The sequence below is a fragment of the Zeus faber genome (assembly GCF_960531495.2).
Source record: "Zeus faber genome assembly, chromosome: 18".
Classification (NCBI taxonomy): Eukaryota; Metazoa; Chordata; class Actinopteri; order Zeiformes; family Zeidae; genus Zeus; species Zeus faber.
In genome coordinates, this window is record NC_137210.1 from 15,764,491 (window position 1) to 15,790,128 (window position 25,638).

General features: G+C 42.6%; 2 protein-coding genes across 2 annotated transcripts in view; one reads left to right on the forward strand and one right to left on the reverse strand.

Moving 5' to 3' along the window:
- Window positions 1-20,058, reverse strand: part of uggt2 (UDP-glucose glycoprotein glucosyltransferase 2) — a gene marked incomplete at its 5' end in the record, with an annotated part of 44,560 nt that extends 24,502 nt beyond the window's left edge. Inside the window, 21 exons of the mRNA XM_080019674.1 lie at window positions 1,431-1,637; window positions 2,810-2,904; window positions 4,193-4,291; window positions 4,381-4,504; window positions 4,863-5,027; window positions 5,161-5,292; window positions 5,924-6,059; window positions 6,167-6,252; window positions 6,600-6,719; window positions 8,889-9,039; window positions 9,169-9,260; window positions 9,624-9,684; window positions 10,153-10,252; window positions 10,485-10,585; window positions 10,773-10,845; window positions 10,934-11,030; window positions 16,191-16,368; window positions 16,573-16,685; window positions 19,060-19,190; window positions 19,308-19,390; window positions 19,937-20,058. Coding sequence (XP_079875800.1) covers window positions 1,431-1,637; window positions 2,810-2,904; window positions 4,193-4,291; window positions 4,381-4,504; window positions 4,863-5,027; window positions 5,161-5,292; window positions 5,924-6,059; window positions 6,167-6,252; window positions 6,600-6,719; window positions 8,889-9,039; window positions 9,169-9,260; window positions 9,624-9,684; window positions 10,153-10,252; window positions 10,485-10,585; window positions 10,773-10,845; window positions 10,934-11,030; window positions 16,191-16,368; window positions 16,573-16,685; window positions 19,060-19,190; window positions 19,308-19,390; window positions 19,937-20,058 — 2,466 coding nt within the window. The remainder of the gene's footprint in view (window positions 1-1,430; window positions 1,638-2,809; window positions 2,905-4,192; window positions 4,292-4,380; window positions 4,505-4,862; window positions 5,028-5,160; window positions 5,293-5,923; window positions 6,060-6,166; window positions 6,253-6,599; window positions 6,720-8,888; window positions 9,040-9,168; window positions 9,261-9,623; window positions 9,685-10,152; window positions 10,253-10,484; window positions 10,586-10,772; window positions 10,846-10,933; window positions 11,031-16,190; window positions 16,369-16,572; window positions 16,686-19,059; window positions 19,191-19,307; window positions 19,391-19,936) is intronic.
- Window positions 20,059-22,293: 2,235 nt separating this feature from the next.
- Window positions 22,294-25,638, forward strand: part of hs6st3b (heparan sulfate 6-O-sulfotransferase 3b) — a gene marked incomplete at both ends in the record, with an annotated part of 59,207 nt that continues 55,862 nt past the window's right edge. The window contains one exon of the mRNA XM_080018603.1: window positions 22,294-22,877. Within this exon, the coding sequence (XP_079874729.1) occupies window positions 22,294-22,877 (584 nt within the window). The remainder of the gene's footprint in view (window positions 22,878-25,638) is intronic.

Below are 25,638 nucleotides of genomic sequence, written 5' to 3' on the forward strand. Positions count from 1 at the left end.
TAGAGGAATAATTGAAGGCCGGTTTTGCCATTTCCTGATGCAACCTCTGAGATACGACCCACCGCTGGCAGCTCATTGTCTATTTCCTGTCACTAATGAGCGGACAGATGGGGCCGTCTCTCCATCTGATTGGCTAATCAGTCCCTGGGAGTTTTGATTTCTTGGTTTTGTTAGTGGTAGCACTGTGTGGGAGAATGCCACAGAGAGAGAGCGAGAGAGAGCGAGAGAGAGGGGGAGAGAGAGAGAGAGAGAGAGAGAGGCTCGAATGGCCACAACTGAACCGCGCCGAGCATGAGCAGCGGACGGGAGCCCGGCAGTTCGTCAGGTCTTCCCCTGGGGGGGTAGGTATCCACCACCACATTTTATTTAAAGATTTGAGGAGTGGAGGGTCTCTTGTGCTACGCTCGCCGCCACAACCACAGACACGCACACACTCACACAGACAGATCAAGTGAAGCTGACAGTCTGTGGAGAATCAGGAGTGTACTAGACTGTGTGTGCTGTTAAGATAAGATGAGTTTACTTTATTAATCCCCCCAGGGGGGAATTCGGGTGTGAAATAAGTACAGAAAGTATATAGAGGGGAGTATTTACACCAAGTAAAAAAATATATAAATACAAAAAAAAAAAAAAAAAGACAGCTCAGGGAAAACATGCAGTGTAGTTTTCAATAAAAATGTTATAACAATATTAAATAAAGCAACAGTGGTGTATTTATTTATGGCGGGGAATTGTTGGAGAGAAGGATGAGAGGATGAAATGTGCTCATCAATCACCACATCCCCTAAAACAAAAAGTAGCAGACAAATCCTTCAAAGTGGAGAACAAAAAAGAAAACAAAATCTCCCTCTAGGAAATCACGATGTTTGAGAGTTGGCAATTTTGCAAAATTGCAGCAACATTCATCATCAGCGCATGGTCATGCAGTACCGAATTTATTTGTTGATTACTCTATGTTGAATTGAAAATGTATTTTATTTATTTAAAATAAATATAATAAATAATATTACTGGATCCAGACACGTCATCTCTAACACACACACACACACACACCCACACCCACACCCACACCCACACACACACACACACACACACACACACACACTTTGTATTATTGGACATAAAATTGTTTTTTCTTTTTTTTGTAACAACCCATGGTTCTTTGAGTTAGTATTCACAGTAAGTGACTGTTTAGTATCGGTGTTTAAGTATCGGTCATATTTACATAAAAAAAAAAACACCTGCAAGTTTTGCCAACTCTCACAATTTATTTAACAAGAACTAATATCTATATAAAAATAAATTCACAAATTGCATTTTTAGAAAAGCCACTGTAAAGTTGAGCTTTTGGTTGCAACAATCACTTAAATCCTGGAGGCACTGATAAATAAAGTATTATGTACAGTATTACTGTATGTACAGCATGGTACCTGGAGCAGCAGGTCCTTCATCTTGGCTCCTTTCTGGAGGAGACTCGTGCTCTCCTCCTTCAGTAGCTTCCTCGTCAAGTCCGCCGCCACCTTATTCTTGTGGGTGAGCAGCGAGGCCCAGACAGCCCGGTACAGCACCGTGTTCTCCTGGCTGGGCTTGCTGCTGGGATTTGCGAGTAGCCCCACGCGCACACCCGGCCTGGTTTTCTGGACACACACACACACACACATACACACACACACACATACACAAACACACAAAGTGAAGAGAAAAGGGGAGCAGAGGCTGTTTACTGCTGGAGCACAACAGTGATCCTCTCGTATTTCTGTGGTTATATTGCGCAAGTATGCGAGTATGCATGGTGTGAACTTCTTAGTGAATAAATCTTTCACATAGCGCTATATATCATGAGTACACAGGGTTATGTGATCCACTCGCTCGTTTGGAAATGATCATTTAGCCATGGCTGTCAGAAAAATAATAATTTCCCGAGCCATTCATTAATAAAACACACAAAGCGATGTTGTTCCCCTTGGCAGATAAATTGAGTCAACTAGATTTGCAGTATAGTCTCCTTTATTTATGTGGCTGTTAACTCTGGGAGCAGCGACTGCAGCACTTGAAAGCCAGACAGGCCAAGGTGAAAAGTGCCCCTGATGAATACAACATTTTTATTCCTTCCGAGACGCAGCGTGGTAGCTTATAATTAAAGTCCAGCGGTACGTGTTACACAGACTACAAAAGTTAAGTTAGTTGTTAAGTATCATGCCACAGTGCTTAATTTCACCCAGTGCATCCATAAAAAAAAGAACATTTAGATACACATGTGAATATGCACATATGTAAACATGTGCAATATAGCAGAGTGGAACAGGGCCAGGCGATTTGGAAGAACCATTAACACAATAAAGATAGGCATTGATCATGACATCTTCATATGAATGCAAAATAAAATGTCAAAGAATCCAGTGGAACTATATTGTGATATGAAGGTCAACAGTTTAACCTGCTTTCGAAAGAAACACTTATAATACATTAACCTGCATGTAACTATAACAACAATTAAAATAAAATTAAAATCAACAACACCATTAAAAATAATATTAAACTACCTAAACAGTAAACCAGTTATTTTGCTGATTTCACTGTGCATGTTTCATAATTGAAACTAGGCTTGGGTGTTGTCATTGCTTCATTGATTTGGGCTCAAAAGTAAATCAGCATAGTGTTAGACAATTAGCAAACAACCGAACAAAGAACTAGTTTTCATCCTGCGTACGTATATAAGCGATAGTCTAAATCTCACGCAGACACAATGGTCATATTGAAAGATGGCAAATGAACACACTAAACTGATCGGGGAGAGCCAGAGACTCACCACGTGTTTCATGGCGCCGGTCAGCAGCCGTCTTCCTGAGGCCGCCTCAAAGTCTCCAATTACCCAAATAGTCACAGCACTCATCCCATCCTCATCTGTAGACACACAGCACTGTAAACACACTATAAATATACTGTAACATACTATGAACACACTATAAATATACTGTAACATACTGTAAATATAGTGTATCTCACATAAATCTCACATGGGGGGGGTGGTAGCTCAGGCGGTAGAGCTGGTGGTCTAGTGATCTAAAGGTTGCTGGTTCGATCCCAGGCTCCTCCTGCTAGCATGCTGTAGTGTCCTTGAGCAAGACACTTAACCCCTAATTGCTCCTGATGGCTGCGTCCGTCGGTGTTTGAACAATTGTAAGTCGCTTTGGATAAAAGCGTCTGCTAAATGACTAAATGTAATGTAATGTAATAAAGTGGATGGGCTGTTCAGAGCAATCTTCCCTCTTGCTTAACTTTGGTAACCAATGAATACACCAAGTGAAGTTATTTATTGTGAAATCTCAATCTCATGACTGGGCTTGCTCTGAGAGAAGGTTGCTAATACTGTAAAGGCTTATTTCTCCAGGAAGGAGGAGAAAGAAATAGTTCAGAGTGTGCGGAGGGGGAAAACAAGAGTGAGAGAGAGAGAGTGAATGAGTCTCCAGACGGAAAGAATATTAGTGGAGACCTGTGCCACCCCTGATGGCTTTATTCATCCAGTCGGTCATCCAGTCAGCAACTATTCCGACCTTAGGAGCGAAAACCTGACTACCTCTTGGGCTGCTGTTCTTGAGCCAATCATCAAACCAGCTATTATGTTGCCATAGGTACCGCCTGTCTGCCTCACCACAAAGGGGCAATTTCATACTTTCATAGATCCACAGCAAAAACAGGCTATTATTAATATTTGGTGTACATAAGTCCGCTACACAATGGTTGTTCAATTTAAGCCGGCATTTAAAAGAACGGTCTCTGAGGTAGGGTTGCTACGGTTATCGGTGCTACCCGTGTAAGTGCGTACACCGATTACATTGCTTGCCCACAGTCATTTTGCCAATTAAAAAAAAAAATTATTTATAGAGAAATAAAAACCCATTCAGTTCATTTTTGCGTATTAGCGTGTCTGCTTGTGTGCACAGCAGAGTCGCAGCACAGCCTGCTTATCACGGGAGGAGGGGAGGAGAGGAGGCTATAGGAGACCTTAGATCATCAGGTATAGATTGGGAGCTGTCTCCTTCCATCCGTAATTAGCGGCCACGGAGAACGGGGACACTCTGCGCGCCCCCCTGTTGTAAAATGTCCGGTTGTCATGAGTTTATTAACCGGTGGGAAAAATTCCTCGCAGTGGCATCCCTGCTCTGAGGTTAAACCATGTGTGACTGCTCACCATTTTTTGTGAAGTACTTCATTCTCTTAGCGATTACAGCGGTCTTGTCCCTGGAATCCAGGTATGAAAACATAGTTGTGTCTTCCCAGTCGTCTACAACTGTGAGAGAGGGAAGAAACGGTTAGAAGTGAAAACAAGCCGGCGAGTGAAAAGTTAGCCAATGCTCGGTCTAGAGTAGCGCGACTCACCTGGAGAGGAAGTGAAGTCCAGGTATTTGTGATTTGTGCTGAGGATCAGGGGGTTGATCCTGGGCACCACGTTGGGCTGCTCCATCAGGTGGTCCACCACATCGCTTCCCTCCGTCAGCTGGCCCTGGACACAGGACGAGAGAGACATCGTTTAGGCACAGGGCTGGGAAGTAAAATTTCACGCCTTTATGGTGCTGACAGAATTGCAAATGATAATTGAGTATTGAAAAATTCAGTGGCATCTGGTGCTTAATTTGGATTCCTAAGTCCCGCCTCAGTGAGTCAAAAATAATTCTCAAGGTTTGCGTAATAAGAGTAAATGTGAAAAGTGGTTTTCTTACATTTCTTTACAAGGATTTCGATTTTTTTTGTAATAGGCAGAGACATATGACTTTTAACCAAGTATGTGTTTGGAAACTAAATATATTTTTACGATAACCCAATAGTATTTACATAATAGCGTAGACTAGATAGACAGATACCATGAAGACAGCTCTCTGGAAGACGTTGGTCGTGTCCATGATGCGCTGCAGGATCAGGGTCTCCAGCTCGTCAGGATCCATCTCCTCGGGGCTCAGCGGGACCCCGTTGAACAGAGCCACAGGGAGGGAGCCCAGCCCACTCTTCTTGTAGAACTCGGTGCCGGCCTAAAGCCACAAAGTCCACAGTAAGTCAACTCTTTGTTAAGCCTGTGATGCTTTTACCGGTGAATCCAGACGGATATGACACAAACATACCATTTTCTTTTCTTTTTTTTTTTTTTTTTTCTTTGTTGTTTACCTGTCTTTTGTCATCATACTCAGAATCCAGTCCAAAAATCCTTTCAGCGCTGGCTTTGGGGAACTTTCTTTTCAGATAGGCGGCGACGGTGTCGACAGACAGCACCTCTCCTGCGTCTACATTGTTGTACATCTTGGAAGGAGCATTAAAAGGTAAACTCAAGACTTGACCATCACTCTCTGTTACACTTTCAACAGCCCCTGCCCTTGGTTTCACAACGACGCCCGAGGCAAAACCCTCTCACCCGTCTAGTCCAATAACTGCTCAGGCTGCAGATCAAGACATGCTACAGATATTTTAAAACAATTACATCAAATGGGAGCCGTACCATGCTGAAATGGAATGTGTTTTACAGGGCTTGATGGGACTCGATCGTCATGATCATCAACATACAGCATCTCAAAATAAATGACTTTAACTAAATGTAACATGTAAACTACCCCCACTTTCACACTACTGTTTTGATATTAATTTTCATATCGTCTCTAACACACACACACACACACACACACACACACACACACACACACACACACACACACACACACAACACACAGACACACACACACACACACTTTGTATTATTGGACATAAAATTGCTTTGTTTTAAAGTTTGTTATTGTTGCTGAAAATGTAAATAAAACATAAATCATGAGCACAAACAATGGCTCCTGCAGCTGGAGGAGATGCAGCACAGAAGGAATTGTAATTCAATAACTGAGCTTGGGTAAAAAGTAGAACTTTACACATGCGCTGTACTCACTGAGACCAGAGATGTCAGTGCTTGGGATAAATCATACTCGTCTGCGATGTAATTTAGGAGTCGGCAAAACGCAACCCCGGCGTCGGTAAAGCCATCAATCTCCTCGTCCGTGTTGATGACAAACACAAATCCAATTCTGAAGGAAAAGGAAGAATAAAAGTATTCAATTTGCAGGTGAAGTAAGAGTTTCCATCTGGCCTGGTTGATAAGGGCCCTGAATGTGCTTTTTAATGCAAGACCAACCTGAGAGGAATCTTATGCTTGTAGAAAAGTTCTGTGAGCTTCACAAGCTCAACGCTTTCTTCCCGTACAGGATCTAGGAACAGAACCTGGCAACAAAGGAGTCGCAAATGGACTTGGTTCGGTTGCATTTTAAAAAAAAACAGCAAAAACTCAGACACGCTACCCCATCGTAACTAAGGTAAAGCATTCACACTTACACACACACAAAAGCAGCACTTGTGATGGCTTGTCTCAAAGTTTACTTTGGTTTCAAATAAGGCAAATTCGAGATCGATAGAACAATATAGTAACTGAGAAATGACTTGTCTTGTTTTGAGTTTTAGCTTTCCGCAGAAAACAATATATCATTCAATATACACCAAGTCACACAATACTTCAGTAGCGTTTCATATTGTAGGACTGAACTCAATTTCTCCGTGATTCGGGGACTTACCAGGTTAAAGAAATTGCGTCGGATCTGTCGGATGACTCCAGGAAAGGTGGCCCTCAGGAGCTCCTGTACGCCTGCTGGCCAGCTGCGATACATCGGATCGTTCTCAATGTCGTTCATCCACTGAAAAGAAAGAAACAGGAAGAGTGCATTCAAGTCATCATCAATCATTCAAGTTTAAGCATCACCAGAATATGTAGGGTTTCAAGAAAGTCATTTCAGTGCTAGTAACTACTTGTAAGCTTACTTTGACTTGAATCTTATTGATGTAGCAAACCCCAAGCAATGCTCACTGATAGTTCCATAGAGAAGGGTTAAATATTGCCTATCAATACAATTAGGGCATGATACAGTGCTTTACCTCAGGTAGGCCTGAGCAATTTGGGAAAATAATCAAATTGCATTAAAGTATCTTCTATCTTCTTCTTATCTTCTGTATTATTCACTAAACACAAGAAATAAACCATTCTATAGTATGACAACATTGGATACAGTCAATATATAAACTGCTCTTTCCTGTAGGCCAGGCCTATGTGTTATGATGAGATAAGATGAATTGATGTATGAATTTATATGAATAACATATCTTTATTTAACTCTGGAATGGTAAAAAAACAAAAAAAAAACAACCTTCAATCATAGTAGAATATTGACTGATTTAACTTTAAGCCTCGTGGTCGCTCTACTCTGAAAATTAACATTAGAAAAATATGCAGTGCTTCAGCAGAAATTTATTATTTTTTATAAAAATGCTGCGCGCATACATTCACCTGTGCTCAGGGACAGCTTTATGCACAATACATTTAAAAAAAAGGTACAATAAAATCCCCAAAACACAAACATACAAAGTTTTCTGGAAGAGGCACGGCGGTCTGGGCCGGAGCACTGGGTCTCACTGGGGGGCAGCGAGGAGGGTTAAAATAATCGCTATAGGGAGGAGGTGGGGGACACGGAGTAGTTGCCAAATGACGCACGGTTTGTTCCATACACACTTGCTTAGTTCCATAAGGAAATGTAAAATAAAAACACACTGTTCTGTCACGTCTATTGCGGGCCCCCCATCCCTGGTACACACATAGTTGACACGCGCGTCGTCTGCACCATCAGAGAGGGAGACAGGTGCACAAATATCGCCCCGATCACTCAGGGCGATGTCGGTTTGTATTCGATTAATCGTTCAGCCCTAACCTCGGGCCAACAATTAAAAAACACTGAATGTTTTCATGAACAAAGTCAATTCTTCTCAACTTGTAAATTGCAGGCGACGAATTTAAGATGACTAAGCTCACATTATTCAGTGTTCTTTCACGTTACAGTGTTGCAGTGCAAGTGAGGGCAAAAAAAAAAAAAACCTGCATGTCACAACACTGTCAGTCTAAATAGGGGGAAAAAAAGCTGGGAAAGCTTTTTCTTTTCGCTTGAGGGGGTAGGTGTACAAAGCCACTGAAGCTAGATCATCTGTTGCTGGACAAACTGGTGCTCACTTCCCTGAGATGCCCTGTGTGGTTGAAGCAGCCACACCTGTCTTGGGTTTAGGATCAATTGTGCCCAGGATCAGGGTGGCTGTATGCCTGTTGCTCATTAGCACAATCATCAAGCAACACACACACACACACACACGAGAGGAGCCCTTGTCATAACATATCTTCCATCTGCTCAGGCTTGTTCCACTATTTCCACTCTACCATAAAACTGGTGTGTTTTCAACCCCGTCGCCTGTGTCTCTGTGTCGGAGGGCCCTGACAATGGCACTCAGGTGGCGTGTGGCAGGCGGAACTGCCACACCCTGACACCTCCAAAGAAAACAAATGTTGGTATCTCTGGTGCTCTAAGCCTTTTTCTTTGCCTTATTTCCGCTAATTCCCTGTCTCCATCTCTTTAGCGCACGCACGCACGCACGCACGCACGCACGCACACACGCACACACGCACACACGCACACACGCACACACGCACACACACACACACACACACACACAGTCTGCCTTCTAAAGGCAGACAGCACCTCTGGTTGAATGTGTACATTATTCCAGACTTAATATATCAAGTTCATTTGGTTGGCATTTTTTCAAAGTATCTTGAATATTAAAATGGCCCACAGGGACAAATTTGATAGCTTCCCTTGGCTAGCTTCCCAGTTTATAATTGAGCTTTCTGGCAGACTTGGGATGGTTGCAATAGTCTGATGACTGGTCTAGTAATCCACACCCGCTGCAAGCCATCAGAACAAAGCACCTGCAACGCACATCCGGGCCAAGGAGAAATTATCTGTCCTACCGGACAAAGGCCTCACCATTACAGCTGGATGTCTAATATCTAAAGCATAGCTGTCTTCCACCAGGTTCACAGGCAGCCTCAGCAACTTCCCCTGATGTTCTCCTTTTATGCCGAGGTTATGGAGACCCTCCAAGATCCTGGCTTCCCCTCTAAGCATGTCCAAAATGCTGTAAAAGCAAAAATCAGAGTTGTTGCGGGAGATGCTCGTGGTGCAGCAGAATCACTAAGCCATTGGTTGCTTTTATGCTTTCTTGAGCGAGCGGGCAGCGTGCCACACCCTCCTGCCAAACACTGACCTGAAGGGATTGTAAACATCCAAATCGATGTGCTGCCCATTGATGAAGAGCCCGGCGTCGCCTGGGTGAAGCCCCACGGTCTCGCTCAATCGCTGGAAGAACAAGACTGCTCGTATAACGACTCACAGTGTAAACAATGTAAAATATAGTCACAGAAAAGTCTGAGTAAATTTTGGTAATTAAGATGGGCGGGCCGGGTTTCAGTGTGTTACAGAAATGAAATGGAATTATTGAAAATGGTTGCATAACAAATAGGACATATTACAATTTGCTACATTGATTGAGAAATAGAATCTAATTGTATAAGAGTTGTTGTTTTTTCCCATTCAGCCCCTAGTGATTATAATAAGGTTTGTTTTAGGTAAAAGATGACACTTGTTCAAGAGGTGGTGATAGGGTAAAACAAACTCAACCGCTTCTTGAACAGGCTAGCGGGACATCACATGAGGGCGCACCTTTTGGTTCTCCTCAATTTCTTTTCTTATTTCCGGCTTTACGGCCACCGTTGTCAGTGATCTGTGGGAACAGTAAAACATGTACAGTCACCCTCTGCTTTTTTTTTATCCACTTCCCCAGCCAGCAGTAAAAGCTCATTTTTAATCTACAAAATTCTGTGGCCCCTCAATATGGTACGTGTGTAGCCGGCTCCCTGTAAACATTCACGCAAACACTTACTCTGCACTTTTTATTTGTTTGTCCTCAAAGCTTGTCTGAGCCAAAAACAAGCGTCTAACGGAGCAGCTGATCATATCTACACACTAAACAAAAAGCATCCCAATGAGATGCTGACAGGAGCCTGTGCTCAACCAAATTATATTTGAGGAGAACAAAAACAACACTTCAGAAAGAGGCAGATTCATTTTCTTCTTCACAACTTTACTCTGAGTGCATCATGCATTTTGCCACATCTCGCTGAAGCCTTGGATTCCGAATTTGTAAGCCACTTAGCCAAGTGCTTGTTGAATGACACGTGAGCTCTCTTACCTGGCTTTGCTCGGAAAGTTTTGACTGAGGTCTCGCATGAACTTCAGGGCATCGAACTTTGGCACCGACATGATTCTAGCAGCTGCCTGGAAACTGAGATCTGCGAAGGGAGCCAATTCAAGTCACCGTGTCCAAAATATACAACAATTGACTCTATAAACCAGCAATGCATTTACATTGATTCAAAACAAAAATATTTCTCTCATTGTAAAGTCTTCATCTTCATACATTCACTAGCAATTGATAATGCTAACTTCAACACAATGCCGAATCTCAATGTTATTGTTTCTTCCATCATTGGAAATAGGTATTGATCAAATGATGTTGAGTACCTTGCAGTTCCCACACTTTAAGGGGGGCCAAGTCATTGGTGCTCTCCAGCAGATGTTTGCGAAGCTCTCCAAGCGGCTCTCGCAGCTCAGGGTGAGATTTCCTGAGTGAAGAAGAAAGGAGGAAGGTATTATTAATCTTGTAACTACTATAACGACCCTTGCATTATATATTTTTTTTTTTTCTTCATAATTTCATAATCACGACATGGTATCAAGTGTCTTTGAGTCCAGCTCCCAGTCTAACCAGTTTACAGTTGTGAGGGGAAAAGGTCTAGCTGAGATTCTTACTGTAAGGTTCCGAAAAGGAAACCTTGGACTTCATCAACATCCTCTTCATCTGTGTTTGTAACACTCTTTGAATCTGCGAGAGAAAACGCTGGGTTTAAATGCTGTTTATACGGCAGAGACTGAGCACAGAATTGGGTGCTGTAAGTGCTACAGAAACAGACCTTTCACTTTGGTGTCATCCACAGCTTTATATTCTGTGTTTTTAATAGCCAGCTCAACACCATATCCAGACAGAAGCATCCTCTGAGGCTTAGGATCCTGGAAGGGGAGGTTCAACACATTAATGACGTCAACACAGAGAAAAACTTTTAATAAAAACAAAAAGTTACGAAGGTGCGTCATTTTGAAGTTACGATGACCATGAATTCAACAATGTTTGTACTGTGTGAATTCAACAGCAGATGTCCTGTATAACCATATTATCCCTCTACATTAATGTGTTTAATTTTCCATGAGATCAGAAGGTTTTTCCAATATTTGTGCTTATGATTGCAAATATAGCTTGTTTTGCAAGCATTGTAACATTTCATCGCAACTCATTTCACAGGATTTTAATTCAATTTATCACATCCTCAGCATAGGGGAAAACACATTTGATTCTTAGGGAATTCAAATAGAAAAGTACATAGAAGCTGCCACTGGAATGAAGAACTTGTGGGTTGTGAGCTGCTGTCATTCCACCTTGACACTAATGCCCTCCCTAATTCAAAGCACTGCTTACTTTTACAGACAAACTGAAGACCTTTCACACCTACGCTGTAATCTTCTTTACGGCACATCTCTGAAAAGAGCATGTTACATTTGCAAATTGAGCCAGGGCATTGATCACTCCGTCAGATGCAGAGATTTTCTGCAGAAACGATGGAGACTAATGCAATCCATTTGAGTCTGTCACTGGGTTGACCTCTGCTTTTATCCAATGTTGTACTTTGAGAGTTAATGGAATCACAGCAAAGCCTCGGTCGTCCAAGTAGAGATGAAAGTAGCTCCTGTGGCTTCGAAATTTAGGACTACCAACAGTGATAATTAAAAGCAACAGCAGTGGTAGAGCTGAAGCTGTACAGATACTGGGTACAGTGTCTTGTTTTCCACTCCTTATGACGAATTATCGGGCAAGGTAAAAATAAGCTAACAAAGGAAAGGAAAAAGCTTGGCCATAAATGTACCAGTTGCTAGACTCTGCTACGTAATGACAGCAGAAGCAACTCACATTTAAGGGAATAAAATCCACCCTGTCTCTCTTCTTTTGCTTACCTACAGTATAAAATGATCCCTTCTGCTCTCGCCATATAATGAGTCTACAGATCTATCTGAATTGGTTAAAGGATAAATTAGTCACATTACTCTGCTTTGGATATATTGCTGCAATTACAGTATCTTTAAAATAAAATGTGATATTACTGTGATTTAAAAAGCACTTAGATACAACATACATTAAAAAATACACAAGACCAGACCTGCCAACCTTGGGAAAATATTTTGAGCACCACAATAGTGTAAGTGGGAGTCTCCGTGGCTTTTGAGTTACTGCAGCAAAATGCCTCCATCGGTTATTCACACTGTGGCTGTCTCGTAACAAGGCTCATCACATCGCATGCAAGATACTACAGCTAACTATATACAGTACACAAATTCATCTCATTAGGATATGCCCCTTGAAATGCATCATCTCGTAAAGTTACCGAATATGTTTAACAACTAGAAGTGCACCAATTGCAATTTTCTTGGCCCATTCCTTTTTCAGATTTTTTTTTTTTTTTTTTTTAAGTCTGACCTGCAGATTTAGATTTCCAATCTGCTGTACGTCAATGACAAATACATCTGATCATGCTCACATGATAGAACAGTTGCACATACAGACTACCACAGTTACCACAATAGTGAGCTTACTGATTTTGACACTGCGTTTATTATTGTTCATTATGGAAAAAGAATAGAACATGAAACCGTCACAGAGTTCCAATAAAACAGAATATGGAACTGTCACTGAGTTTGAGTATAATACAACCTGTAACTCTCACTGAGTTTTAGTAGGACACAACATATAACGAACATGGAAATGTCCAGTTCAAACTTCAAATCAAAGTCTCTTTCACGTTAAGTGCAAATATACATTTATATTATATTTATATGGTACTTTGCAAATAAATTACAATTATTACATAAACAAAATAAACAAATAAAATAAATGGCAGACTCTTCTCACTTACGTTCACTGGAAGTCCTCCTTCCCTCACCGTGCATTAAGTCAACTGAATCAAATGGAACAACTTGTTTTACTGAGTGACTCATCAGGAAACGAGTCTCAAAAAAGAGTTGGACTTTTCACACGAGCAGAGCTCCACTGTGACAGCAATAGAAACATAGTTTGCACAATTATTGAATATTGTCAGGGGATAAATAAATAATTTATCAAATATTCTTTGTTTACCTTGAAGTACCTCCAGACAGCCAACATTTTCTTTCTCTCTTAATCTTTTTTGAGCACCAACTACATTACGTTGGTATCGGGTTTGAGTATCGGAGCATTTTTACCAGAACAGTACATGAGCACAGTATAGGCGTGTACATTTGACCGGCACGGAATCAGAAAATATATCTGACACCAATTGGCCAGTGAAAACTGACCAATCGGTGCATCTCACGTTTTATATGTTAACACTACGGTAACATTTTAGTGTTTTATTATAACTCTACCACTTCCCATTTTAGCTGACAACACAGTGTTACACTTATCACCTACACCGACCAGAGGATGTTGAGTGAGAGGAGGTGGTTAGAACCACAGGTCGTAGAATCTGTTCCAATCCAAGGGATGTAGTTTAAATACCCAATAAATGTACAGTATTTTTTTGTATTGACTTATGTCATTAAATTACAATTATATATATATATATATATATATACACACACACACAGTGGGGCAAAAAAGTATTTAGTCGGCCACCAATTGTGCAAGTTCTCACACTTAAAAAGATAAGAGAGGCCTGTAATTTTCATCATAGGTACACTTCGACTATGAGAGACAGAATGGGGGGAAAGAATCCAGGAAATCACATTGTAGGATTTTTAATGAATTAATTGGTAAATTCCTCGGTAAAATAAGTATTTGGTCACCTACAAACAAGCAAGATTTCTGGCTTTCACAGACCTGTAACTTTTTCTTTAAGAGGCTCCTCTGTCCTCCACTCGTTACCTGTATTAATGGCACCTGTTTGAACTCGTTATCAGTATAAAAGACACCTGTCCACAACCTCAAACAGTCACACTCCAAACTCCACTATGGCCAAGACCAAAGAGCTGTCAAAGGACACCAGAAACAAAATTGTAGACCTGCACCAGGCTGGGAAGACTGAATCTGCAATAGGTAGGCAACTTGTCGTGAAGAAATCAACTGTGGGAGCAATTATTAGAAAATGGAAGACATACAAGACCACAGATAATCTCCCTCGATCTGGGGCTCCACGCAAGATCTCACTCCGTGGGGTCAAAATGATCACAAGAACGATGAGCAAACATCCCAGAACCACACGGGGGGACCTAGTGAATGACCTGCAGAGAGCTGGGACCAAAGTAACAAAGGCTACCATCAGTAACAGACGCCGCCGCCAGGGACTCAAATCCTGCAGTGCCAGACGTGTCCAGGCCCGTCTGAAGTTTGCTAGAGAGCATTTGGATGATCCAGAAGAGGATTGGGAGAATGTCATATGGTCAAATGAAACCAAAATAGAACTTTTTGGTAAAAACTCAACTTGTCGTGTTTGGAGGAGAAAGAAAGCTGAGTTGCATCCAAAGAACACCATACCTATTGTGAAGCATGGGGGTGGAAACATCATGCTTTGGGGCTGTTTTTCTGCAAAGGGACCAGGACAACTGATCCGTGTAAAGGAAAGATTGAATGGGGCCATGTATCGTGAGATTTTGAGTGAAAACCTCCTTCCATCAGCAAGGGCAGTGAAGATGAAACGTGGCTGGGTCTTTCAGCATGACAATGATCCCAAACACACCGCCCGGGCAACGAAGGAGTGGCTTCGTTAGAAGCATTTCAAGGTCCTGGAGTGGCCTAGTCAGTCTCCAGATCTCAACCCCATAGAAAATCTTTGGAGGTAGTTGAAAGTCCGTGTTGCCCAGCGACAGCCCCAAAACATCACTGCTCTAGAGGAGATCTGCATGGAGGAATGGGCCAAAATACCAGCAACAGTGTGTGAAAACCTTGTGAAGACTTACAGAAAACGTTTGACCTCTGTCATTGCAAACAAAGGGTATATAACAAAGTATTGAGATTAACTTTTGTTATTGACCAAATACTTATTTATTTGCATAATTTGCAAATGAATTCTTTAAAAATCAGACAATGTGATTTTCTAGATTTTTTTTTCCTCATTTTGTCTCTCATAGTTGAGGTATACCTATGATGAAAATAACAGGCCTCTCTCATCTTTTTAAGTGGGAGAACTTGCACAATTAGCGGCTGACTAAATACTTTTTTGCCCCACTGTATATATATAGATATGTATAATTATCATTATTTTTGCGTAGTTTCAGCTGGCATTTCGTGCCTGCGTATTTTGACTAAGAATTGTCTAATTGGTACACAAAATGCTTTCAGGTTGGCAGGTCTGCAAGACACATGTATACGTGACTGACTTTTTTTTCTATACTTAACATGTTTTTTAAGGCTAAAAGTGGGAAGCTGTAGCAGAGCAGTATGTTTCTCAATAGTAAAATAAATAGCAAATGATGGGAACCAACTTTAAAATAAAGTTGGGTTGAGAAGTAGAAAAAGTTATTATGCAGTGAATTTAATTTTAAATAGTCCACATAGTGTTGTGTTACCTACATATAGCGTGGCATGACATCACACACACACAACACCAACAGATTTCATGTCCTCCTGCTACAATCCAGATCCCCACATCTGGGGACCAAAGGACAACAATTGGGATTTGAGGACCGCAGGGGTCTCCTGTGAGAGGCTCGCCTTGGCCCGGATGAGCAAAACGATCACCCAGCAGGGACCGTGGCTGGAAAGACACTTCACCAGGCCATTTGAGCCAAAAGCGCACAATGAGGCCTTCACACCTCTGATCACATGACTTCCTTTGTCCCTCTCTAAAGTAGGACACACCACCAGCCAAAGCGAATTTAGAGGATGTTTAAATTGAACTGAAAACTGTATATACCATAAATACTGTGTCATACAGTATACCTTGACCAATAAACCTTTATGTATTGTTCCAACTCAGTGGGAACAACTTAATTCTTCTTCTTCTATGTTCCTTTGTATATATATTTTTGTTTTTATTGCTGTGAATTGCTATACCATTGGGATGGATATACTGTATCTTAGCATAGAATTATTAAATAAAGGCCTACTTAATCTTACATATATTTAAGTGAAAAAAAGTCACTACTTACCATGACAAAATGGCGCAAAACGTAGATTAGTGATCCAGCCTCTGCTTTCTCAGACAGCACCTTGTGAAAGGAACTGAACTTTGTGGTTCCAATTTCAGCGTAAAGGATCACGACTGGTACGTCTGTCGTGTTACGGCCATCATATCTGTGGTCGTTCTTGTACAAATATGGTTTGGGCCTGCAAACATTTAAAAAGGGTTGTTGAAGAAACAAATCTCTTTGTATTACTAACTTTATTTGTCTGTCGTAGACAAAATCTCAGCATTAATTATATTAATATTGCAAAAATAAATCCTTTATGACCAAAACAACAAGTCTTCACCTGGTTGTACTCCTGACTAATTTGAACCTCAGAGCAGAAAGCAGTGACATTTCGTGTTACCTGCCTGCAGCTGCCTTCAGGAGCCTCTTTATGTCCTTGGTGCTGCAGCTTAGTTGACCATGGACGGAAACAAAGGCCGGGCAGGCCTCAGGCGGTGGTTCATCACTGGCTATCTGGTAAAATCAGGTGAAAAGGACACATTTTGAAGATCAGTGACTTCAGGCTGGTGCACTTTCCATATCTGTTGCCATGATAATACTGTTGCAGACCAAATCTGACAATCGCAAAATAACTAAGTCACTGCGAACCAACAGAAAATCGAGTGTCTTTCCAATAAGAGAGAGCCTTTGACTGAGTTCTGGCAGTGTCCTAAAATTTGTTGTGACCGCTGCTATGACACGTGTCTAATAAGTCACTGATGAAGTAGGAAGCTTGGCAGGTTGTTGTCTTCAAGAAGATCTTTTTGAAAGAGTACAATGCAACATGAAATACAATAAACATAAATATAGATCTTATCCTAGTCTGCCACAGCATTTGTCTAAGACCTAACTAGGATCATTAAGTAAAATGTGACAAGCAATAAACTTATCAAAAAGAGCGGGTGTCACTCTGCCAGGGTCATGGATTTGATTACTGATAAAAAAGACGTTTCAAAATAAATGTGATGACATTAACATAAGGCACAAAATACACGTGGATGAAAATCTATTTGTAATAACGACATGAGGTAATAACTGCTAATACTTGATCTTCTAAACTTGTAAAATAGAGGTATGAGATTCTGATGGTATGATGATAGTAAATATCAGTGTTCAACAGTTTTAGGATCATTGTTAGGTTATGCATCATGCAGCACTATAGAGTGAAAAATACAGTATTTAATAACATTTTATCTAATTTTTGACTGCATTCTTTTGGTCCTGCAAATACAACATGGAACATTGTTATATTGAATGCATAAATATGGCAGAGAAAAGTAGGTTTTATATGAAGAACATTTTATAATTCATTGCTGTTTCACTTTAAAACAAGAAGAAGAAGACTTGGAAGTGTCCAATTTGTAACATGACATCAGTAGAAATCGAATTTACTCTAACGTTAAAGGATGGACTCGTATTCACCACAAATTTTAGGATAAATGTTTATCTATGAAAACAATGCTGTATCCCCACAAATTCAACCAAAGTGAAAATAAAGGTAATATCGTACAGATGGATAAGATGCTGTACGTTTAAGTCCCACTACTATTATTGGGCGACGGGTTGGGTGTGTGTTTGTGTGTTAGGATTTGCATAGCACACCATTCCTCCGATCGCCTCCAAACTTTGCCAAAACACTGTTCAGGGGTCAGGCCTTTGCATAGGGTGGTTTTTATTTCATTTACATAAACAGTCGATTAGCAGTTTAAGTTTTTGTCAGCAGGGTGTTTATAGAACGACACGGGCAGGCGAAAGAAAAAATACCCAGTGGAGCAGGAAGTAGTAGTACACGTAGACGGAAGTTTAAGGAAGAATAACAAACAACAAACATAGCTGTGCATAGAAAAACAGAGGTTCTTGATGCCAAAGAGGATATGTTTATTCATAAACATATAGTACATAACATACATTTAATATATATTTATTAAAATTGTGTTATTTTTTAAAAGCCTTTGCAATTTCCTTCCATGAGTTCTGTGCCATGTGGCTGTCTTTGTACTCACGCAAAGACAAGTCGTAAATATTCCTGTATGTGTGAACCAGCTCAGCGAGTCTTGCCTCAAACTTCTCCATTTCGAAATGAAATTAAATTAAATGAGGCAAAACGCCCCTTGCGCCAAGTCACAAAATCCCACGAACTCACAAGAGCGGCACCAGCGATTGTGGTACAGATGATGGACAAGGTGGTTGTCAAGTGCGACATTTCTGTAGGGACAAACGAGGGCCAGAGGATCTTCCTGCCAAGGATTCCTCACCATGATGAGCTTCCTTTCAGCTTGGTCAGGCGGCAGTTCCCATTCAGGCTGGCTCTCTCAGTTACCAGTAACAAAGGTCAGGGGCAAGAGAATGAGCGAGTTGGCATCTACCTGCCTCAGACAGTGTTAGCTCACGGCCAGCTATACACAGCCTTCTCCAGGGGAAAGCGAGCCAGCAGAGTAAAAGTATTTATTTAAGGTGATGAGGAGGGAATAACAGAAGTCTATAAGGAGCTGCTACAATTCTATTGATGGAACTGCATTTCTGCATCCTACTCCATTCTATATACATTATACAGTATAATAATAATTATGATTATTATTATCAGATTGTAGGTATAGGCACCTAACACTTTATGTGCTATGAAGATTGTTGATTTATGCTGCTGTGGGATATGCTTCTGTGTCTCTGTTGTACAATATTTGTTTTTGTTCTGTTATTGTTGTTGTTGTTGTTATTGTAGTAACAAATTACTAGCATCATTCTGCCGGACAATAAAAGTTTTCTGATTCTGACGAAGGATTGTCAGGGTGGGGCTGCGGGGGCGGGGGGTCAGGGATCAGAAGGATCAGTTAGGGGGATGGAAACATACCTGCTGGGATGCAAATACCGCCGGTGAGTAGGTTCGCAAGGACAGAGCAAACCTGAGAAGATTGACCTTCAGGTCTGTGAGGAATTGACCGGCTTTCTTGAGGATCAAATTGTAGTAGGAGCGCACAGACTCTGTAGAGGACATCAACAGGTAAAATATTGAGGATGGTAAGACAACCCCTCCTTTATCAAAAAGTAATAAAATTTCCATATGACTGAGATAAAAGGGTTAATTAAAACCCTCCATACCTCCATTCTTGTACACGGTAAGCTCTTTCACTGTGTCAACAAACTGCCAGAACTTCTCGTTCCCATCTTCTCCAATGAACTCACTGCACAAAAGCGATTGAAATCAAACAGGTGAGTCGGGAAAATTACACATCAATATAATATCAATATTGTGGAAAGAATCCGTTTTCCCAGGCCAAACCACAACCAAAGACAAGTGGTGCATAGGTTGGCTAAAGACGGACGGTCAAAATCTCGGAACTGTCGTGAATTTGCGTTTCTGGATTCTACGGCCTTGATGTCAGACAGGCGGATGATGCTTTTTGAGTCTCTGACAAATTTTCAAGATTTTAGGGTTCTCGTAAAGAAACTCACCTTAAGGGATGTTGAGAGCTCCTTTATTTGAAGCGGTCAGAAACTCTTGTGGTAAGTGGTCATGCCCTAGCTAGACCGGCACTCTTGGAATATTAGGTCGGTTTGATGAGGGGGGTGTGGGGGGGGAGGGTCTTTAAATGCGCAAAGCTTGACTTTTGAAAGTCCTCCGGTCTATCCCTGCCGTAAAAGACCCGATATCACATCAGAAGGCCTGCCACCCACACCGTGTAGTGGACAGGGTATTTCAGATATACCCGGCGGTGAGGGCGTTGTACCTGGTCTCCAGGAGCAGGGGCGTACCGGTCCACTTGGCCTTCAGGCTGGCAGAGACCCCTTTAGAGGCAGCCAGCACCTGGTGGGTGTTCGCCAGCAACACCAGCAGGACGACGCACCTCATCGTCCCCGGCAGCAGCAGCACCCCCACCGCGCAGAGGAAACCTAGAAGAGCCGGGACCAAAGCCAGTCAGCACCCTGCCTCCATGCCACGTAGTTGTTGGTTATCCACTTTAAACGCCGCCGTTTAGTGGCGCCGACCCCGAAACGAAACCGGACCCATCCGGCCGACGGAAGGGTCAATTCCGCGGCTTTTAATGGGTTCATACACGTTAAAGTCGAGCGAGTTAAGACAAGTTAGTAGACAAAGTAAAAGTCCCGTACTGTGGATGGAAGTGGTTCGGACGCCGGCGCGGTCAAATGGAGTTCCAAATGGGGGTTTGCCTCAAACATGTGCCGACACAGCTCGGTTCAGTGACATAGTTCAACTTCGCGTCTTCCACGCTCCCCGCACCGTCACCGCCGCCGCCGCTGCCGCGTCCATGCGAAGGGGCTTTCGGCCGTGGCGACTGACGCCGGCGCTTCCCGCTAAGAGGAGCGTGGGACATCGCTGCAAAAAAGTAGTTAGTCGTCCCCTTAATTTATGCCGGGTCGCCGCCGCGCCGTTGTCGTCCGTGCGTGCGCAGGAACGCGGCCGCGGATTAAATTAGGCTGCGGTTGGAATGTCGATTTGGTCCGGCAGCGCCGCGGACACCTGGGTCCATTTCCCGGAGCCACGGACGCGCGCGTCCGGAGCTGCGACGCGCCGCAAGGAAAAGCGACGAAGGAAAAAAAAAGGAAAACGGAGCGGAGCGTTTTATTCAAATGTAATGCGTGTCGATGTGACGTTCTATTAGTTATACTATAACTTATATATACCTATAGTTATATATACTGTCTAGATAGTGTAATCAATATGTTGATTTATTGATAGTGTGTAATTCAAATACATATAATCAACATATGATAATTAATTCATGTGTTCATTATAATATATATTAAAATATTGTATTGTTATATTAGCAATAATGTTATATACTTAACATTATGTATAATGCATTATAATATTTATTATACACAATTCACTACTATATACCAATAATAAAAATGATAATAGAGTTTGAATTTCAAACTTTATCTTAATAAAAACGTGATATATGTAACGTCGAAATGCAACACACACCTTCTTAGACTGAAAAACAACAACAACAACAACAACAACAACAACAACAAACAAACAAAACAAACGAAAAAAAAAAAAAGGCACACGTTACACATTCAAACACAAACGGAAAGTTGCTTATTCACTATAAGGTGGGACCAATAGGTTGACGCCCACTCGGTCGTTTCCAAAGACACAGCTCGGACCGTGACGCTGAAGTTGGTTCATTAATGAATCACCTCGCTGTGGCGGTTCAAACCCGCAGCAGGTACAGGAGGCGGGGACACCGAACCGCACACACAGTAACGCCACATCAACCACTTCCCGCTCGGGAGGGCTCCGCAAAGTTGCAGCTGTGCATGTTTGGGGTTGAGGCGTGCGGCGTGAGGCGGGCGTGAGACCGGAGAGCGGCCGGCGGGAGCGGGATGGGATAGATGGGACGGATGATCCTGCAGCCTCCCCAGCCCAGCACTACGCCTTCCCCAGCTCGATGCAGCAGCAGCATCAGCAGCAGCAGCAGCAGCATCAGCAGCAGCAGCAGCAGCAGCAGCAGCAGCAGCCTCCCCACTCCCACTGAGGATGAGATCAGTGTCTCCAAACTGCGACGGGAGAGGAGCCCTCGCACGGGCTGTGGACAGTCTGCAGAACATGAGAGTTGCGATTCATTGAAGACATCTACTGGAAAGTGTTTATTTTATTATTATTATTATTATTATTATTATTATTATTATTATTATTATTATTACTGGACTGGGATCAGGGGGAGAACTCTAGACTGCCTCAGATGGACTCAGCACGCCGGTGCGGACGAACTGGAATGGATCTCCTGCGGTAGAAGTTGGACAACCATCGGGTGAAGTAAGCCGCAATTATATCCCATGCCATTTGCCATGACTTTTGCGGGCGGTCCACATCTCGGACATTTGCGTTGCAGTGGAGCCGGCGTGCACTATCTCATCCGAGACTTCAAGGTCTCTCCGGGTCTCCCGCAGACCACTATGCTTCACGGAAAGGTAGGCAGCGCCGTGTCATCCTGATCAACATGTGGCACTCCGGACACCCATAGACTCTAACCCCCCCCCCCCCCTGAAGCATGGAGGAATGACCGCCAAAGAAATTATTATTGATAGAGAGGAGCTGAAACCACTTGTCCCCGATATGATGGATGACAGATCCAGCAAGCTCATCTTGGTCCCCATCCTCGCCGTGCTGTTCGTGATGATCGGGTACCAGTACATCTGTCCCGCCGGCAGCACTTCGTGCCACTTCAAGACCGGCGACAAATTCCGCGGTGTGAGTCTGCTCTCCACGCCGTATTACCGGGGGAGGGACGACTTCTACCGGGACCAGGAGGACCTGGAGGAGGAGGCGGAGGAGGAGGAGGAGGAAGGGGGCGACGGTCCTCCCCGATCAGCCTCCAGATTCAACTTCACCGAGCGCGACCTGGAGCGACACGTGGAGTTCAACATCAAGGGGGACGACGTGATCGTGTTCCTGCACATCCAGAAGACGGGCGGCACCACCTTCGGCAGACACCTGGTCAGGAATATCCGCCTGGAGCAGCCGTGCGACTGCAAGCCAGGCCAGAAGAAGTGCACGTGTCACCGGCCCGGGAAAGAGGAGTCGTGGCTCTTCTCCCGGTTCTCCACCGGCTGGAGCTGCGGGCTCCATGCGGACTGGACCGAGCTGACCAACTGCGTGCCGGTCATCATGGACAAGAAGGAGGCTCAGAGGAACAAAAGGTATAGTATTGTTGCTTATTTTGGTGTGTGTGTGTGTGTGTGTGTGTGTGTGTGTGTGTGTGTGTGTGTGTGTGTGTGTGTGTGTGTGTGTGTGTGTGTGTGTGTGTGTGTGTGTGTGTGTGTTTATTAACAACAATAATAATAATAATAATAATAATAATAATAATAATAATAATAATAATAATAATAATAATAATAATACCCACCAGCATAGGACACTCCAATTATAGGGGACACATAGTGTCCTCATAAGCTAAAAAATGTCTTGAATGCTGTTTTAACATGTTAAAATGTTGTATGCATTTACTCTCAAGATTCAATAATGTTATAGTGCTGGTTGAAGTCGACATAATCACAATCTCGTTGTTAAAGATAATAAACTACCTATAAGCCACCTATACCTAAGTGAGTGTGCCTGTGTGTTTGTGTTTGTGGGCTTGTCTGTATGTGTTTGTGTGTTTATTTGTGGGTGGGGGTGTAGAGCAGTCATTCTGATCTTTTATTATTTTTTTTCCACATCATGGACCCCCATTTTGATATACATTAGGCCACACAGACCCCATTCGATTGAGATTTTGTCTTTGGGACCCCGATCTGAGAAGATTTTCATTGTTACATGTGATTGAGTTCAAACTTCCATGCCTGTCTGTACTATAGTTATGGAGATAACAGTGAAACTATGATCGAAAGAGTGACTATTGTCAATGAAATAACAGTGAACTAATAATAACCAATTTGCTTGAGAGCCCCTTGGAACCTCGCGCAGGACCCCTGGGAGTCCCCGGACCCCACTTTGAGACCCGCTGGTGTAGCGCACGCCTTGATGTCTGTCTGCAGTATAGACGAAAAAGGGCCCTGCAAGTGCTGCAAGCATTTTTGACCAGAGCTAGAGCGGGAAAGCCTGCTCGGTATTCACGATTCACAGGTTCGACCATTAGGGAAGATGTTCGCAGCAGGGTGATTGTTAAAGGAAACGGCCTGCAGTCAATCATCCGGCATCCCAATCACTACCTCTGATTTGGTGTCCACGGTTCCATGTAGGTAGGTGAGCAAAAGAGAGAGAGAGAGAGAGACAGAGGAATAACTGGTTATATCTGCACACTAGACCTTTATACCCATACAGGGGGAAATGATATCGCAAAATATAATGAACCAACACATTATGGTGGCATGAATCTAGTATTACATTATGTATGGGGATATCCTTTTCACAATTACATTTTAAGTCTCCGCTATTTTTTTTTAAGCAGTATGCACAGCAGGATTTAGAGACGTAACAGTTAGGAAATGAGTTTGCAGAACAGGCTGATAAGTAAACAATAGCAGTTGATGGTTTTAACGCATGGAAACAAGTCACAAATTAATCATCTCCAAATCAAAATATTAAATTGGTCTTTCTTTACCAATCGATATTAGACCAGATGGATGGAGGGTGGGTGTTGTATTGGCATTTTCTCACACACTGTACTGTATATATAGTCAAATACGAATCACTGACTGATTTAACCACACTGCAGCGTCCACCGATTTGGACGTGACTGGTCCGCGCCATTCGACTTAGCGATGTTTGCAACCCAGCCCCATTCCATTCTTCCCCTGATTGGTAATTTCATTATTGCCGGACAAAAGCTCCAAATGTTCCGATTCAAAAATGGGTCAAAATTTAATCAGAAAGCCAAGGCAAAAGCCAAATGTCCTCAAAAATCCACAAGGATAGTGTTCAGGGTTTGCAGTCGTGATTGATTTCCTCAGGGGTTTTCATCCCTATGGATGAGGGAATCCATCCCTCTCCACTAAGAGGTTTAAAGCTGACCAGTGGGCTGCATCAAACTGTCCCCAACTGTCCACCATAACCTCCACAATCTCACACACACACACACACACACACACACACACACACACACACACACACACACACACACACACACACAGACACACACACACACACACACACACGCACACACACAGAATCCAATACGATTTTCATTTTTATAGTGGTACATACAAAAGAAACACCAATACGAAAAGGTTAACGTCTGAACTCGACCTTGTTGTCATGATAATGACAGTGGTCTGATGGCAAATGTCTGTTGTTGAGGCTAAGGTTTGAATTTCGTTTTTCTATCTAAAAGCCACCAAATAGCAAACATACAACGAACCGCCATAACTTATTTTAAAAAGTGTGGTTTCTCTACTTCTACTTTTCCCTACGCTCACTGTAGTATCGAATTGAGTGCTGACTTTTGGTAAGTGGTCTCAACATGGTGCTAGAAATGCAATAGAACTACTCATTGGTCATTGACGTAATTTCCATTTCTGTATGATGGGCTTTAATTTAAGTCAATGGAGGTGCATTCTTCCCTTTTGACACAAAATGGCACAATGAGTTATTTATTCATCGTAATATATTGCAAATAGTCTTGAACGTAAACCTGTTGAGAAGAAAAAGTGTGCTTGGACGTAAAATTCCGTCTTCAAAGTGCAGCATTTATTGCATATCCCCATACCTCCACAAAGACACATTTTGAAGAGTGAAAAATGCAATCATACAGGAAAGTGAAAGGACACGAGCGCATTATTTATTTCTGCAGTGCCAAGTGTTTCCTTTACTCAGGAAAGTGCTCAGTGAATGCGACAGCTCTTCGTTTCACAGCTGCAGCCTCTGCGCTGTACTTACACTTCTCTACTCCCTTGTTCTTAAGTGGACCCCCAACATCTATTCTAAGAGCTCTCTGCCACCGCCTCCACCCAGCCTCACCAG